This window comes from Corythoichthys intestinalis, chromosome 11 (assembly GCF_030265065.1).
Source record: "Corythoichthys intestinalis isolate RoL2023-P3 chromosome 11, ASM3026506v1, whole genome shotgun sequence".
NCBI classification, from domain to species: domain Eukaryota; kingdom Metazoa; phylum Chordata; class Actinopteri; order Syngnathiformes; family Syngnathidae; genus Corythoichthys; species Corythoichthys intestinalis.
In genome coordinates, this window is record NC_080405.1 from 37,695,929 (window position 1) to 37,710,294 (window position 14,366).

Sequence of the window (14,366 nt, forward strand, 5' to 3'; positions counted from 1 at the left end):
TCTAGTGTATTTGTTGAGCTTTCAGTAAATGATACTGTAGCGATGCCCCAATGCATGATGGGAAGTGGAACCATGACTGTGCGTTGTGCTACCAATTGATATATCTTCTCTGCGTTGGGAAATAAAATGAGGTGAAGAAAAAAATCAATTGCTACCTTGCTTTCCCACATTGCTTCCCATGATATTTCTATTTGTAGGGAGAGGGCTTGTAAGGGTTTAGCCAATTAAATAAAGGCGCCAAAGGCTGCCAAAATTCACTCTACTCATTTTACGCTGCCTTTTATCTCTCTATAAAGGTAAAACGGCACCATTACAGATTGAGCGTGACAATGCGTGAGTGGGTCGTGCAACACATGCATTAATTGCGTTAAATATTTTAACATGATACATTTTCTAAAAAATTAATTACAGCCGTTATTGGGATAAATTTGATAACCCTATTTTAAGCCTAAACTAAAGACTGGATCAGTGTAACATATTTTGTCTGTAACGTTAAATACAATTAGAAAACGATTTAATTAAAAAAAAATATACGTATATTAATAAAAGGCATGGCCGATATTTTTTTTGCCGATTCCGATACTTTGAAAATGACGTGATCGGACCCGATCGATCGGGACATCTCTAGCCATTACTGCAAATATCTTCCACATAAAGTATGTTGATGACCATCCCCCAAGGTGCGTGATCTGGAGGAGCGTCTGGTTGAAAAAGAACACGAGCTGAAACAGATGAGAAGAAATCTGGACGAGAGTGAGGGCGCCATCGTGCAGGTGAAGTCCTCCTCTGTCTCAATAATCCCATCCATCCGTTTTGTTTCAAACTTCAGCCGTTGGCGTTTTCCGCGTGTAGGTGTTTGAAGGCAAACAGCGTCTTTGGGAGAAAGAAGTGGAAGAACTGAAGCGCCTCTACGCTGCTAAGTTGCGACAGGTTTCCCAGCATGCCCAGCGATCCCAACGCAGTTTCCAACTGCAGCTCTACAAGGCCCAGCAGGAGAAAAGCCGAATATTAGAAGAGCTTGAGGCTCTCAAAAAAAGCCAAAAGGACGGAAGCAGGGAGACGCTAACTTCTCCGACCCTGGAGGAGACGCAGTGGGAGGTGGGCTACACTTTATGACAGGGAAAAGCACTCAGCACTAACTTTGATGTAATTACAGAGAAGTTAAGCGAATTCCAGGGTTGTCTGTCCTTATTTATGCTTTTCTTGTCTGGAAGGTTTGCCAGAAGTCCGGTGAGATCTCCTTGCTCAAGCAGCAGTTTCGAGACTCACAGGCTGAGGTCACTCTTAAGCTGAGCGAGATCTTCCAGTTGAAGACGCAGCTCAGGGAGACTCGGCTGGAACTGCGCAACCGAGACGGGCAGGTAGAGGCGATGAAGCTCATCCTGCAGAACTCTAAGGGTCACAGAAGACCTTCTCAGAGTGCCAGTGATCACGGGAAAGGAGACGAGGGCGTTACAACCGGGGCAACAGGTAGCGGTTCGGATCCAATTAACACACTTGAAATGACACATATATGAGTTATTTTGAACACTGTATGTTTGGGAATATAAATCTAATCTAATCTATAAAGCCTATTTTGTCCTATTTTGATGTAGCCTTTACATTTCAAAGAAAAAAATGTTCACAATGGCCTGATTGGGTGCTTTCGGTTTTGAAAAAGGACAAGAAATTATCGAAATATGGGCATAAAAAATAATGGAAATATGGGCACAAACACATGGTCCATGTGGCGTTTTGATGCTTATTTATGAGGGCAATAAAACTATCAAACTCAAATGACATTATCCCCCATTTTACTTGGTCGATTGTCTTCAAGTAACAACGGGCGTGGACCTCAACTTCCAAACTTTCAAATGAGACCAACCAGTGGCACGTGGGTGACATAATTACAGCATGACAAGGCTTCAAAGATGATATGCGTAATTTTGTCGCCACCGACACGTTCGGTGTTAAAGGGTTAAGTTGCACCATCCCAAAAATGTGTATTGAAAAGTAGAAATACAGTGGGGCAAATAAATATTTAGTCAACCACTAATTGTGCAAGTTCTCCCACTTGAAAATATTAGAGAGGCCTGTAATTGTTGACATGGGCGAACCTCAACCATGAGAGAAAGAATGTAGAAAAAAAACCAGAAAATCACATTGTTTGATTTTTAAAGGATTTATTTGCAAATCATGGTGGAAAATAAGTATTTGGTCAATGCCAAAAGTTCATTTCAATACTTTGTGATGTGCCCTTTGTTGGCAATAATGGAGGCCAAACATTTTCTGTAACTCTTCACAAGCTTTTCACACACTGTTGCTGGTATTTTGGCCCATTCCTCCATGCAGATCTCCTCTAGAGCAGTGATGTTTTGGGGCTGTCGTTGGGCAACACGGACTTTCAACTCCCTCCTCACCTCGTGGCGTCAAAATGATAACAAGAACGGGGCGCAAAAATCCCAGAAACACATGGGGGGACCTAGTGAATGATCTACAGACAGTTGGGACCACAGTAACAAAGGCTACTATCAGTAACACAATGCGCCGCCAGGGACTCAAATCCCCTACTGCCAGACGTGTCCTCCTGCTGAAGAAAGTACACATCCACGCCCGTCTGCGGTTCGCTAGAGAGCATTTGGATGATCCAGAAGAGGACTGGGAGAATGTGTTATGGTCAGATGAAACCAAAATAGAACTTTTGGGTAGAAACACATGTTCTTGTGTTTGGAGGAAAAAGAATACTGAATTGCACCATACCCACCGTGAAGCATGGGGGTAGAAACATCATGCCTGCATTGGCCTGTTTTTCTGCAAAGGGACCAGGACGACTGATTTATGTAAAGGAAAGAATGAATGGGGCCATGTATCGAGAGATTTTGAGTGAAAATCTCCTTCCATCAGCAAGGGCATTGATGATGAGACATGGCTGGGTCTTTCAGCATTACAATGATCCCAAACACACAGCCAGGGCAACAAAGGAGTGGCTTCTTAAGAAGCATTTCAAGGTCCTGGAGTGGCCTTGCCAGTCTCCAGATCTCAACCCCATAGAAAATCTGTGGAGGGAGTTGAAAATCCATGTTGCCCAACGACAGCCCCAAAACATCACTGCTCTAGAGGAGATCTGCAAGGAGGAATGGGCCAAAATACCAGCAACAGTGTGTGAAATGCTTGTGAAGAGTTACAGAAAACATTTGGCCTCCGTTATTGCCAACAAAGGGTACATAACAAAGTATTGAGATGAACTTTTGGTAATGGCCAAATACTTATTTTTCACCATAATTTGCAAATAAATTCTTTAAAAATCAAACAATGTGATTTTCTGGGTGTTTTTTTCCACATTCTGTCTCTCATGGTTGAGGTTTACCCATGTTGACAAATACAGGCCTCTCTAATATTTTCAAGTGGGAGAACTTGCACAATTAGTGGTTGACTAAATACTTATTTGCCCCACTGTATGTAATTCATAACGACTATGGATCTGAAAACCAGAAACGCAAAGGCTTATTTTTCCAAGAATTATTAAGCCAAAATGTCCTCCAATTCCAGAATAACCTTATTACTGTATCAGTGTAAGCAGGTCAGCAACAGCCCTGGAAATGAAGAATGTAACCATCTTATCCTTGTAGGAGGGTGCGTGGGCCCGAACGAGGAGCGTCTGCGCGCCGAGTTACTACTGGAGCGGCGCCAGAGCGAAGCCCAGGTCGCGGCTTTCGAGGAGGAGAGGCGGACATGGCAGACGGAGAAGGACAAGGTCATCCGCTACCAGAAGGAGCTGCAGGCCAGCTATTTAGAGATGTACCACCGCAACGCAGAGCTGGAGAGGGAGCTTCACCAGTTGAGAGCTGGACGAGAGCCAGGAGGAGAGAGTAGAGATGGGACTTTGGAAAGAGAAGGACACGAGTTGAAAAACAAAGTGGAAAAAGAAGAGGACAGTCAATCTTCGGGTTTGCCGTGGATAGACAGGATTGAATCCTCTGAAATTTGAATGTGGTAAAAGGGAAGACAAAAACATTGAAGTAGAAAAACTTTTAGATACAAGATGAAAATAATGTGTGGCAACTATGATTGTACTCACGAATCAAGGTTCTTCTCGTATGAGGTACTAACCTTCTCCAAGGCTCATTAATTCAGTTGAATCAGCACTATTACACTGTTTAAGATTACTGTGGCACTCCTTTCAGTACATTACGGGATCTGCAACTGAGATTCATATACAGTGTATCACAAAAGTGAGTACACCCCTCGCATTTCTGCAGATATTTAAGTATATCTTTTCATGGGACAACACTGACAAAATGACACTTTGACACAATGAAAAGTAGTCTATGTGCAGCTTATACAGTGGGGCAAATAAGTAATTAGTCAACCACCAATTGTGCAAGTTTTCCTTCTTGAAAAGATTAGAGAGGCCTGTAATTGTCAACATGGGTAAACCTCAACCATGAGAGACAGAATGTGGGGAAAAAACAGAAAATCACATTATTTGATTTTTAAAGAATTTATTTCCAAATTAGAGTGGAAAATAAGTATTTGGTCACCTACAAACAAGCAAGATTTCTGGCTGTCAAAGAGGTCTAATTTCTTCTAACAAGGTCTAACAAGGCTTCACTCGCTACATGTATTAATGGCACCTGTTTAACTCATTATCAGTATAAAAGACGCCTGTACACAATCTCAGTCAGTCACACTCCAAACTCCACTATAGCCAAGACCAAAGAGCTGTCGAAGGACACCAGAGACAAAACTGTAGACCTGCACCAGGCTGGGAAGACTGAATCTGCAATAGGTAAAACTCTTGGTGTAAAGAAATCAACTGTGGTAGCAATTAATAGAAAGTGGAAGACATGCAAGACCACTGACAATCTCCCTCGATCTGGGGCTCCATGCAAGATCTCAGCCCGTGGCGTCAAAATGATAACAAGAACGATGAGCAAAAATTCCAGAACCACACGGGAGGACCTAGTGAATGATCTACAGAGAGCTGGGACCACAGTAACAAAGACTGCTAGCAGTAACACAATGCTTCGCCAGGGACTCAAATCCTGCACTGCCAGACATGTCCCCCTGCTGAAGCCAGTACACGTCCTGGCCCGTCTGCAGTTCGCTTGAGAACATTTGGACGATCACGAAGAGGACTGGGAGAATGTGTTATGGTCAGATGAAACCAAAATAGAACTTTTTGGTAGAAACACAGATTCTCGTGTTTGGAGGACAAAGAATTCTGAATTGCATCCGAAGAACACCATAGCCACTGTGAAGCGTGGGGGTGGAAACATCATGCTTTGGGGCCGTTTTTCTGCAAAGGGACTAGGACGACTGATCCGTGTAAAGGAAAGAATGAATGGGGCCATGTATCGAGAGATTTTGAGAGAAAATCTCCTTCCATCACCAAGGGTATTGAAGATGAGACGTGGCTGAGTCTTTCAGCTTGACAATGATCCCAAACACACAGCCAGGGCAACAAAGGAGTGGCTTCGCAAGAAGCATTTCAAGGTCCTGGAGTGGCTTAGCCAGTCTCCAGAGCTCAACCCTAAAGAAAATCTGTAAAGGGGGTTGAAAGTCCGTGTTGCCCAACGACAGCCCCAAATCATCACTGCTCTAGAGGAGATCTGCATGGAGGAATGGGCCAAAATACCAGCAACAGTGTGTGAAAAGCTTGTGAAGAGTTACAGAAAACGTTTGGCCTCCGTTATTGCCAACAAAGGGTACATAACAAAGTATTGAGATGAACTTTTGCTATGACCAAATACTTATTTTCCACCATGATTTGCAAATAAATTCTTTAAAAATCAAATAATGTTATTATTTTTTTTTTTTCCCACATTCTGTCTCTCATGGTTGAGGTTTTCCCATGTTGACAATTACAGGCCTCTGTAATATTTTCAAGTGGGAGAACTTGCACAATTAGTAGTTGACTAAATACTTAATTGCCCCACTGTATAATAGTTTTTATTTTCCCCTCAAAATACCTCGAAATATAGCCATTAACATCTAAACCCCTGGCAACACCCCATAGAAACTACGTACATCCCTAAATGTCCAAATTGAGTACTGCTTGTCATTTTCCCTCCAAAATGTCATGTGACTCGTTACAGGAGTGCCACCAGCATTGCTGCAGATATAGAAGAGGTGTTTTTGTTGCCAGGGGTTTAGATATTGATGGCAATATTTGGAGTTATTTTGACAACAAAATAAATTAACTCTATTATATAAGCTGCACACGAACTACTTTTCATTGTGTCAAAGTGTCATTTTGTCAGTGTTGTCTCATGAAAAGATATACTTTAAATATCTGCAGAAATGCGAGGGGTGTACTAACTTTTGTGATTCACTGTATTCCACGTTTTTTTTTTTTTTGGTCTTTTGGGGATTTGAGTTGAATAGATTTGGCATCATTGTGGCTCATATATTTAGTAACTGATATAAAGCTAGTGTTGCACCGATAACCGATACCAGGGATGTCCCCAATCTGATCTCGTGATCGGAAATCGGGCCGATCGCAACATTTTTTGAGGGCTGGAATCAGGTGAAAAGGATTGGGTTTTTAATTTTTTAAAAATGTATTTTTTTTAACCCTTTCAGACCTAAGCATGCTGCTGAAGGACATGGCGCGTCTCTAAGCCACTAAATACACTGAATTTAGCTGCTATTGCCACTTCTGAGAGATGATTGGATGAAACTTCACCCTTCAAATCAGATCATGAGGTTTGGCACACCCTCTTCGCTATTTGTTGCTCTTTGAACATGGCTGACCAAACGCAACTTCAAAAAGGATAACGTGCTCATATCTCATTAAAAACACATTAACATTAAAAATGACCAATAAAAGCATGACATATCCGGAGTAAAAAATTGCACTTGTTTCTGGTGTTTAATTAAAAATCAGCGCAGATTTTTTGTTTTTTTGCCCAGCAGAAAAAAATACGCATCTGAAGGGGTTAAGGCAGGGGTCCCCAACCTTTTTTGCTCCACGGACCTATTATATATTATTTGGGCCTATTTTCACGGACCGGTGTTCTAATTTTGCAACCCATCAAAAATTGCAATGATGCGGTTCTGCGCATGCGTGTAACGTTAAACATGGCCGCAAATGCAGCGATTCCAAAGTAAACACTACAAACTTTCTTTAAAGAAAGGAATATTAACTTACGTTAAGGACATGTAGAAAAGTTCTCCTCAGATACATCCTGCCATGTTAGCTGCACACAACAACTGCACTCCGCTCGCTCACCATTAACGACTTTGCCTTGTCGTTAAGCATTAATTAAGAAGCCCGCTTTACAAAGATACGATGTTGGAAATTGTAGCAAGGTTTTCAATGCTCTTGTAGCGATGTCAGGATATTCTGGAATTACTTTAATCCAGAACCTCGGTATAGTTGTTGTCACAAATGTACATTTAAGGTCGCCGTCATTTGCGATCTCTCCAAGCTGATCCTCCTGTTGCACAGACATGCTCAAATCACTCGGTTTATTCACAAACGGGTCACGAATCCACTCCTTCGCAGTTCGTGGGTCTTCGAGGTTGTAGGCTCATCTTCTGGCTTGTCAGGTGCCCTTTTTGCCATAAAAAAATCTCTCCAAAGACGTATGTTTTCCAGTCATCTTCGCTCGTGTGGGGGCTAATTATTTCCGGGAACAAATGTGCTGCGCCCGTGGCCTAGTAATACGTTATTATCGAGGACAAGTGCACATAGATATATTATATACACAAAACAAGATGTGCTGCTAGCAGTCCAATCAATGGATTTCTATGACGACATTCTAATCTATCCTGTAGTATTATATCTAGAGTAGACAGAGATATTGATGTGTTAAGCAGGGGTTAATTCGGCCAGAATGCGGTCGTTAATAAATTATTATTTCTGTGCGGCCCAGTAGCAAATGTGCCACGGACCGGTACCGGTTCTGCGGCCCGGCAGATGGGGACCCCTGGGTTAAGGGCTAAAAAGTAACAAAATAATTCGAAAATACAATGGCATCGCCAAAAGAAACAAAAATATACATTTTACAGTCCTGGAAAAAGCGGAAGTACTGTAAACAGTACAGTACTGTAATATGTTTGGAGCGTTTGATCAAAAAAAAGAAAGAAAAAAAAGTTCCGTTGTCAGATCGGGATTCGGTATCGGCAGATTCTCAAACAGGTGACTTGGACTTGCCGAATACACTTTCACCTCGGAAACTTGCAAACAACAAAAGTTGCCCTCTATGAATGTTTCTAATCGGATTTCAAATAGATCATCAGTTTAGGAAAGTTTGGCAAAAGCACAGTAGGGCCGAAGAAAATCTCGTTTTTCAAGAAAGTGTCTGTTTTCTGTAGAATAGACAGAAGGCACAATCACATTCTGCATTATTCATTAAATGTCTTCCAAAATGTGAATCTGTACATAAACAAATTACTATTGTGACAAATGTTGTTGTTGTACTGTTGTGAAAAGCTTTGACAATAACCAAAGGATTCAGAAGGGATTTAGTAAGGCCTTGGAAAGCTTTCGCGGATTCAGGGAGAAAAGCTGCATGCGGAGGTTTGGTATCAACAAGGACTAAATTTTGGTGCCAACATTTAGCTCTTATGTTTGTTTGTCAAACTGCCCCTACTTACAGTATGTAAAATGACTTTGTTAGAACTATTTTATTCCTCACATTCTTGCCAGATTTACATATTTTATAGCTAAATGCACGGTCCTTCACTTCACTGTAAACAGTATCTCTGTATATTTTAAATGCATTGCAATGAATTGTACTGTCCTTAACAAAAATCCAATGCATGAAGCAGATTAATGTATATTTTTTACACATAAAAAACTTCAAAAGTCAGCTGTCACGTGAGCTTTCCACATACTGTGACTCTTATCTACTCTCTCAAGTAAAATCTGTAATTTTCGTGAACACTAATATTAACTCATCGGCTGCCATTGACGACGATAGACATTCAATCCATCCTGCCAGCCCTTCCAGTCAAAATGGATTGGATGTCTACCGCCTCAATGGCAGTGAAACATGACCACTTAATGCCAGCCGTCTCAATTGAAATGGATTTGATGTCAATGATAGTGAAAGGGTTAAGGGTTAAACAAAAAATTCTAACGGTATAAGGAACTGGTAATATGTATACAGGTAGTCCACGGGTTACGACGTACTCGGCTGACATGATTTCGAATTTACGACGCTGGAGTCCGCCGTCACGTAAACAGTACCTTATTGTACCTCAGAGTATCTTATTTTTTAATTTACCTTATTAATATGACGTTATGTCCTCACTAAACTTGAAGCCGTTCAGCTGGTTTTGTGGTTTTTGAAGCTTTTTGCTTCCTTCACTTTTGCCTATTTGTAAAGCTGTAACACACATATGTACACTTATGATCAAAACGACGCACATTTTAACAATAAAACACTTGACACAAAAAAGTTGGTGTCTTATCTGATCAATATGTAAAGTTAGTCGGTTAAATTAGCCTAATAGACAAAAGTCTGCTATCTTAAATGCTACGAATGCAAGCTTGGCATTGCAGAGACCGCACACGACAGTGACACCCTCCTTTGTTTCGTTAAAATAAATCCATGCTTTGGCCACTCTGGTCTGCTTTTTGGGCTTTGTGCTGCCAACATGTCTAGGTCTGGCCTTCCAAGCAAGTTCACCCTGGGTGGAAGTGTCATGGTTTGGGGATGCTTTGCTTCAGCAGGACCTGGCCAGTTCACCATCATAGAATCCACCATGAATTCTATCGTGTATCAGAGGAACATGTGAGATCATCTGTGAAAAAATTAAAGCTTAAGCGAAATTGGACCCTGCAAATGACAATGGGCCAAAACATACCAGTAAATCCACGAAGGACTGGCTGAAAAGGAAGAAATGGAGAGTCCTGGAATGGCCAAATCAAAGCCCAGATCTTAATCCCGTGGGGTGACTTGAAACACTAGCTATTAGCCTTTAGGGTGTCCTAACTTTTTCCTCAGTTAGAATATGCATTTTTGTTATTTGGTTTAATGAGTAAAACAATGTTAATTTTAGTTGTTTACCTTCAATTAAATTATTGTCCAGAGATAAAGAAAAATAAGATCAGACATGATCTTGATATGACTTGATATGTGAAGTTTTTCATAAAAAACTGAAAATTTCATGGGGTGTGCTAATTTTTTTCACATGACTGTATATGTATTTATATATATTTTTATGTGGGGTTGGAGGTGCGTCGCCTCTTCTCATCCCTGAAGGCCGGTTGATGGGAGCGCGGGTGGCCTGGGGGACCACCCGGGGGGGGGGGGGGGGGGGGGGGGTGACGATGGCTCCTTTGCTGGGCTGTGGGAGGAGGGATGCGCAGCACTGCCCCCCCCCCCCATCGCGCCCACCCTACCTGGGCTGGCTGGGTGGGGGTTGTGGCCCTGGGTTGGCGCCGGCACGGTGTCTCCGCTCGTCTGCATGGCTGTCGCGTTTGGCGGGGCTCACGTGCGGCTGGATGTGATTGGGCGCGCTCGGGTGGGGGGGTCCCGGTGCCGGGACTGGCGGTGGGGCGTCGTAGGGTCGGTTGCCAACGGGCTTACACTCACAAGGCATTCACACGATTACTGGGTTCGAGATCACAGAGCTGATTTGTGTACACTCTACCTCTCCCAATCACTTAGCTTATAGACTTCCCCACCCGTCTTTCCCAGGTCAACAGGTCCCCCACATGGTGTCATACGGAAACACATCTAGCTGACGATAGCACCAACATATTAATAGTTAGTGTAGGCGTTCAATGTATTTCTTGTTGTTGTCTTTCTTTTCTTGTTTCTTTTTCTTCTGTCCCCCAATAGTCTGTTTTGTCATCATAAACGAGATATGTTGAATGATCACAATGGGAGTAAGTCATATTCTCAATGTGAAACATTAAAACTGTTCAGACCAACCGAACACTTTGACTTCCATTACCCGTGTCAAACAGCTAAACAGGACAGGTTTAAAAGGGGAAAAAAAATGTATTAAAAATGTAGAAATTTTGTAATTATTTCAAAAATTACTAGTATCATTTCAATAATTATTAGTATATACTGGTGGTATACTGGTATACTGGTGGTCGAGTGTGAAAACCAATCCATGTGACAACCAGTCAGTCCTGTTCTTTGCTATATGAATAGCTGAAATTTGGTGTAAAAGTCTAATAGGTTAAGAGGCTTTTCTGATTAGTGCAGTCTGGATTGAAGGGAGCAGAAATCCAAATGCTTGGATTGCATCCGAGGGTCCGAACGTCCTCCGCTCCCTTGAAGGGTTTAAAAAGCGTGCCAATAAAAGCTAGGGACAAGCGCTTTATAGCAGAATGAACGAGTGTCCAACACTGTTATTGTGGCTTACCCTCGGATCCTTATCTCGACCTCCTGCAGAGGAGTAGCTTCTATTGAGAAGGATCTTTTTTTTTTTTTTTTTTTTTTTTGCAAAAAATATTTATACGTACATACAGTGGGACTGTTTTTGGGTATTATGTAGAAGAATGTACTGTGAACAGCCAGGCTGACTCACCAGGTCCTCACCTCGACATTTAAAAATATTACATAAACTGGGCTTAATATAACTGCAGAGTTTAGGAGAGCTGAAGTGGGATGAGAGAAGAGGCCATTCTTCATTCTGTAGGAGGCCTGCATCACTCTGCTCATATGACGGACTGCAACCATTTCACATTCAAAATGTGGCGAATACTTCATATAAATAATGTTTCCTTCGAAGATTTGAGTATTTCTTGTTAGCCCGGTGCCATGAAATACATACAGTGGGGCAAATAAGTATTTAGTCAACCACCAATTGTGCAAGTTCTCCTACTGGAAAAGATTAGAGAGGCCTGTAATTGTCAACATGGGTAAGCCTTAACCATGTGAGACAGAACGTGGGAAAAAAAAACAGAAAATCACATTGTTTGATTTTTAAAGAATTTATTTCCAAATTACAGTGGAAAATAAGTATTTGGTCACCTACAAACAAGCAAGATTTCTAGCTGTCAAAGAGATCTAACTTCTTCTAACAAGGTCTAACAAGGCTCCACTCGTTACCTGTATTAATGGAACCTGTTTTAACTCATTATCGGTATAAAAGACACCTGTCCAACACCTCAGTCAGTCACACTCCAAACTCCACTATGGCCAAGACCAAAGAGCTGTCGATGGACACCAGAGACAAAATTGTAGACCTGCACCAGGATGGGAAGACTGAATCTGCAATAGGTAAAACGCTTGGTGTAAAGAAATCAACTGTGGGAGCAATTATTAGAAAATGGAAGCCATACAAGACCACTGATAATCTCCCTCGATCTGGGGCTCCATGCAAGATCTCACCCCGTGGCGTCAAAATGATAACAAGAACGGTGAGCAAAAATCCCAGAATCACACGGGGGGACCTATTGAATGACCTACAGAGAGCTGGGACCACAGTAACAAAAGCTACTATCAGTAACACAATGCGCCGCCAGGGATTCAAATCCTGCACTGCCAGACGTGTCCCCCTGCTGAAGCCAGTACACGTCCAGGCCCGTCTGCGGTTCGCTGGAGAGCATTTGGATGATCCAGAAGAGGACTGGGAGAATGTGTTATGGTCCGATGAAACCAAAATAGAATTTTTGGGTAGAAACACAGGTTCTCGTGTTTGGAGGACAAAGAATACTGAATTGCATCCGAAGAACACCATACCCATTGTGAAGCATGGAGGTGGAAACATCATGCTTTGGGGCTGTTTTTCTGCAAAGGGACCAGGACGACTGATCTGTGTAAAGGAAAGAATGAGTGGGGCCATGTATCGAGAGATTTTGAGTGAAAATCTCCTTCCATCAGCAAGGGCATTGAAGATGAGACGTTGCTGGGTCTTTCAGCATGACAATGATCCCAAACACACAGCCAGGGCAACAAAGGAGTGGCTTTGTAAGATCTCCAGATCTCAACCCCATAGAAAATCTGTGGAGGGAGTTGAAAGTCCGTGTTGCCAAACAACAGCCCTAACTTATTTTCCACTATGATTTGCAAATAAATTCTTTAAAAATCAAAGAATGTGATTTCCTGGGTTTTTCCCCCCACCTTCTGTCTCTCATGGTTGAGGTTTACCCATGTTGACAATTACAGGCCTCTCTAATATTTTCAAGTGGGAGAACTTGCGCGATTAGTCGTTGACTAAATACTTATTTGCCCCACTGTATATACGGGCATATGAAGTGTTAGGGTTTAGGGTTTGTTAACTTAGCATTTATAATTTCTTAGTTAAGGGACACATGTGCTACACTTTACAATCAGGGTCCAAAAAACATTCAGTAATGGTTAATTAAGGTTAAGTAACACTTATGAGGTACAGTATGTTCACCTGAAATAATACCATACTTAAGGTTAGGTTAGCAGCACCCAAGGACTCACAGAGCAATGTTTCTCGTTTTAAAATAACAATCACTTACTAGTACCAGTATAATAACTATTTATAACCTAACCTTAACTAACCTTAATCAACCATTACTGAATGTTTTTGGACCATTATTGTAAAGTGTAGCACACATATCCCTTAACTAAGAAATTATAAATGCTTAAATTAACAGACCCTAACCCTAAACCCCAACCCTATATAGGCCTATATGTATTCTGAATTTTATCCAACTATTAGTTGCTGTCTGGTTATGCATTTACTCATGGTTATTCATATATTAATAAATGATAGATAAGCAATTATATTAATTATTGTAATATTTCTTTAAAATTATTGTCTTAAAATGCATTAACTAATGCATTAACTCATGTTAATATATTAATAAATGTTAGATAAGGGATTAAATGAATTATTGTCATGTTAGTTAAACATGAGTTACTGTCTAAAAATGCATTAACTAATGTTAATTAAGGGACCCTTATTGTAAAGTGTGAGCGAGTTGCCAACTGTTCCTTGAAAAACGGAATCGTCCGGCATTCAGAAACAAAAGTACGCGTCCCTTGTTGAGCATTCAAAGGATGCGTTTGCCACTTATCATCAAACTCAAAAATATGCATGTCCAATATAAGGATAATTTGTTTACTTGTTTTTCTCTGTGTACTCCATTTTCACTAATTGTATTAAATTTTTCGGTTCCTTCAAATTCATGATAAAGTGAACCCTCGTTTTTCACTCTTGATTGATTGATTGAACACGTTTATTTCGAATACTTAATACATAGGTACCGATAATCGGTGACAATAATGAAAAAAAAAACAAAAAAAACAAAATATGAGTATTCGAAAAGGAGTGAGAAGAAGTAAAAACTTATTTACTCCCACCCCTTGTCCTTAAGTCCTGACATATCAGTTCCATTCCTTACATTTAAATATATACATTCTTGTTTAACACATATACAATCTCACCATATAACCCTGCATATGACCTATACACACAAAAAAGCCCAGAAAACATGA

General features: G+C 41.2%; 1 protein-coding gene across 4 annotated transcripts in view; it reads left to right on the forward strand.

Annotated features, from left to right (window-relative positions):
- n4bp3 (NEDD4 binding protein 3) overlaps positions 1–4,266 on the forward strand; it is a 53,259-nt gene extending 48,993 nt beyond the window's left edge. For all 4 annotated transcript variants that reach the window (XM_057849339.1, XM_057849340.1, XM_057849341.1 and 1 more), the window contains 4 exons: positions 681–773; positions 853–1,098; positions 1,215–1,470; positions 3,609–4,266. In XM_057849339.1, the coding sequence (XP_057705322.1) occupies positions 681–773; positions 853–1,098; positions 1,215–1,470; positions 3,609–3,967 (954 nt within the window). In that variant the 3' untranslated portion in view covers positions 3,968–4,266. The remainder of the gene's footprint in view (positions 1–680; positions 774–852; positions 1,099–1,214; positions 1,471–3,608) is intronic.
- Positions 4,267–14,366: the final 10,100 nt, after the last annotated feature.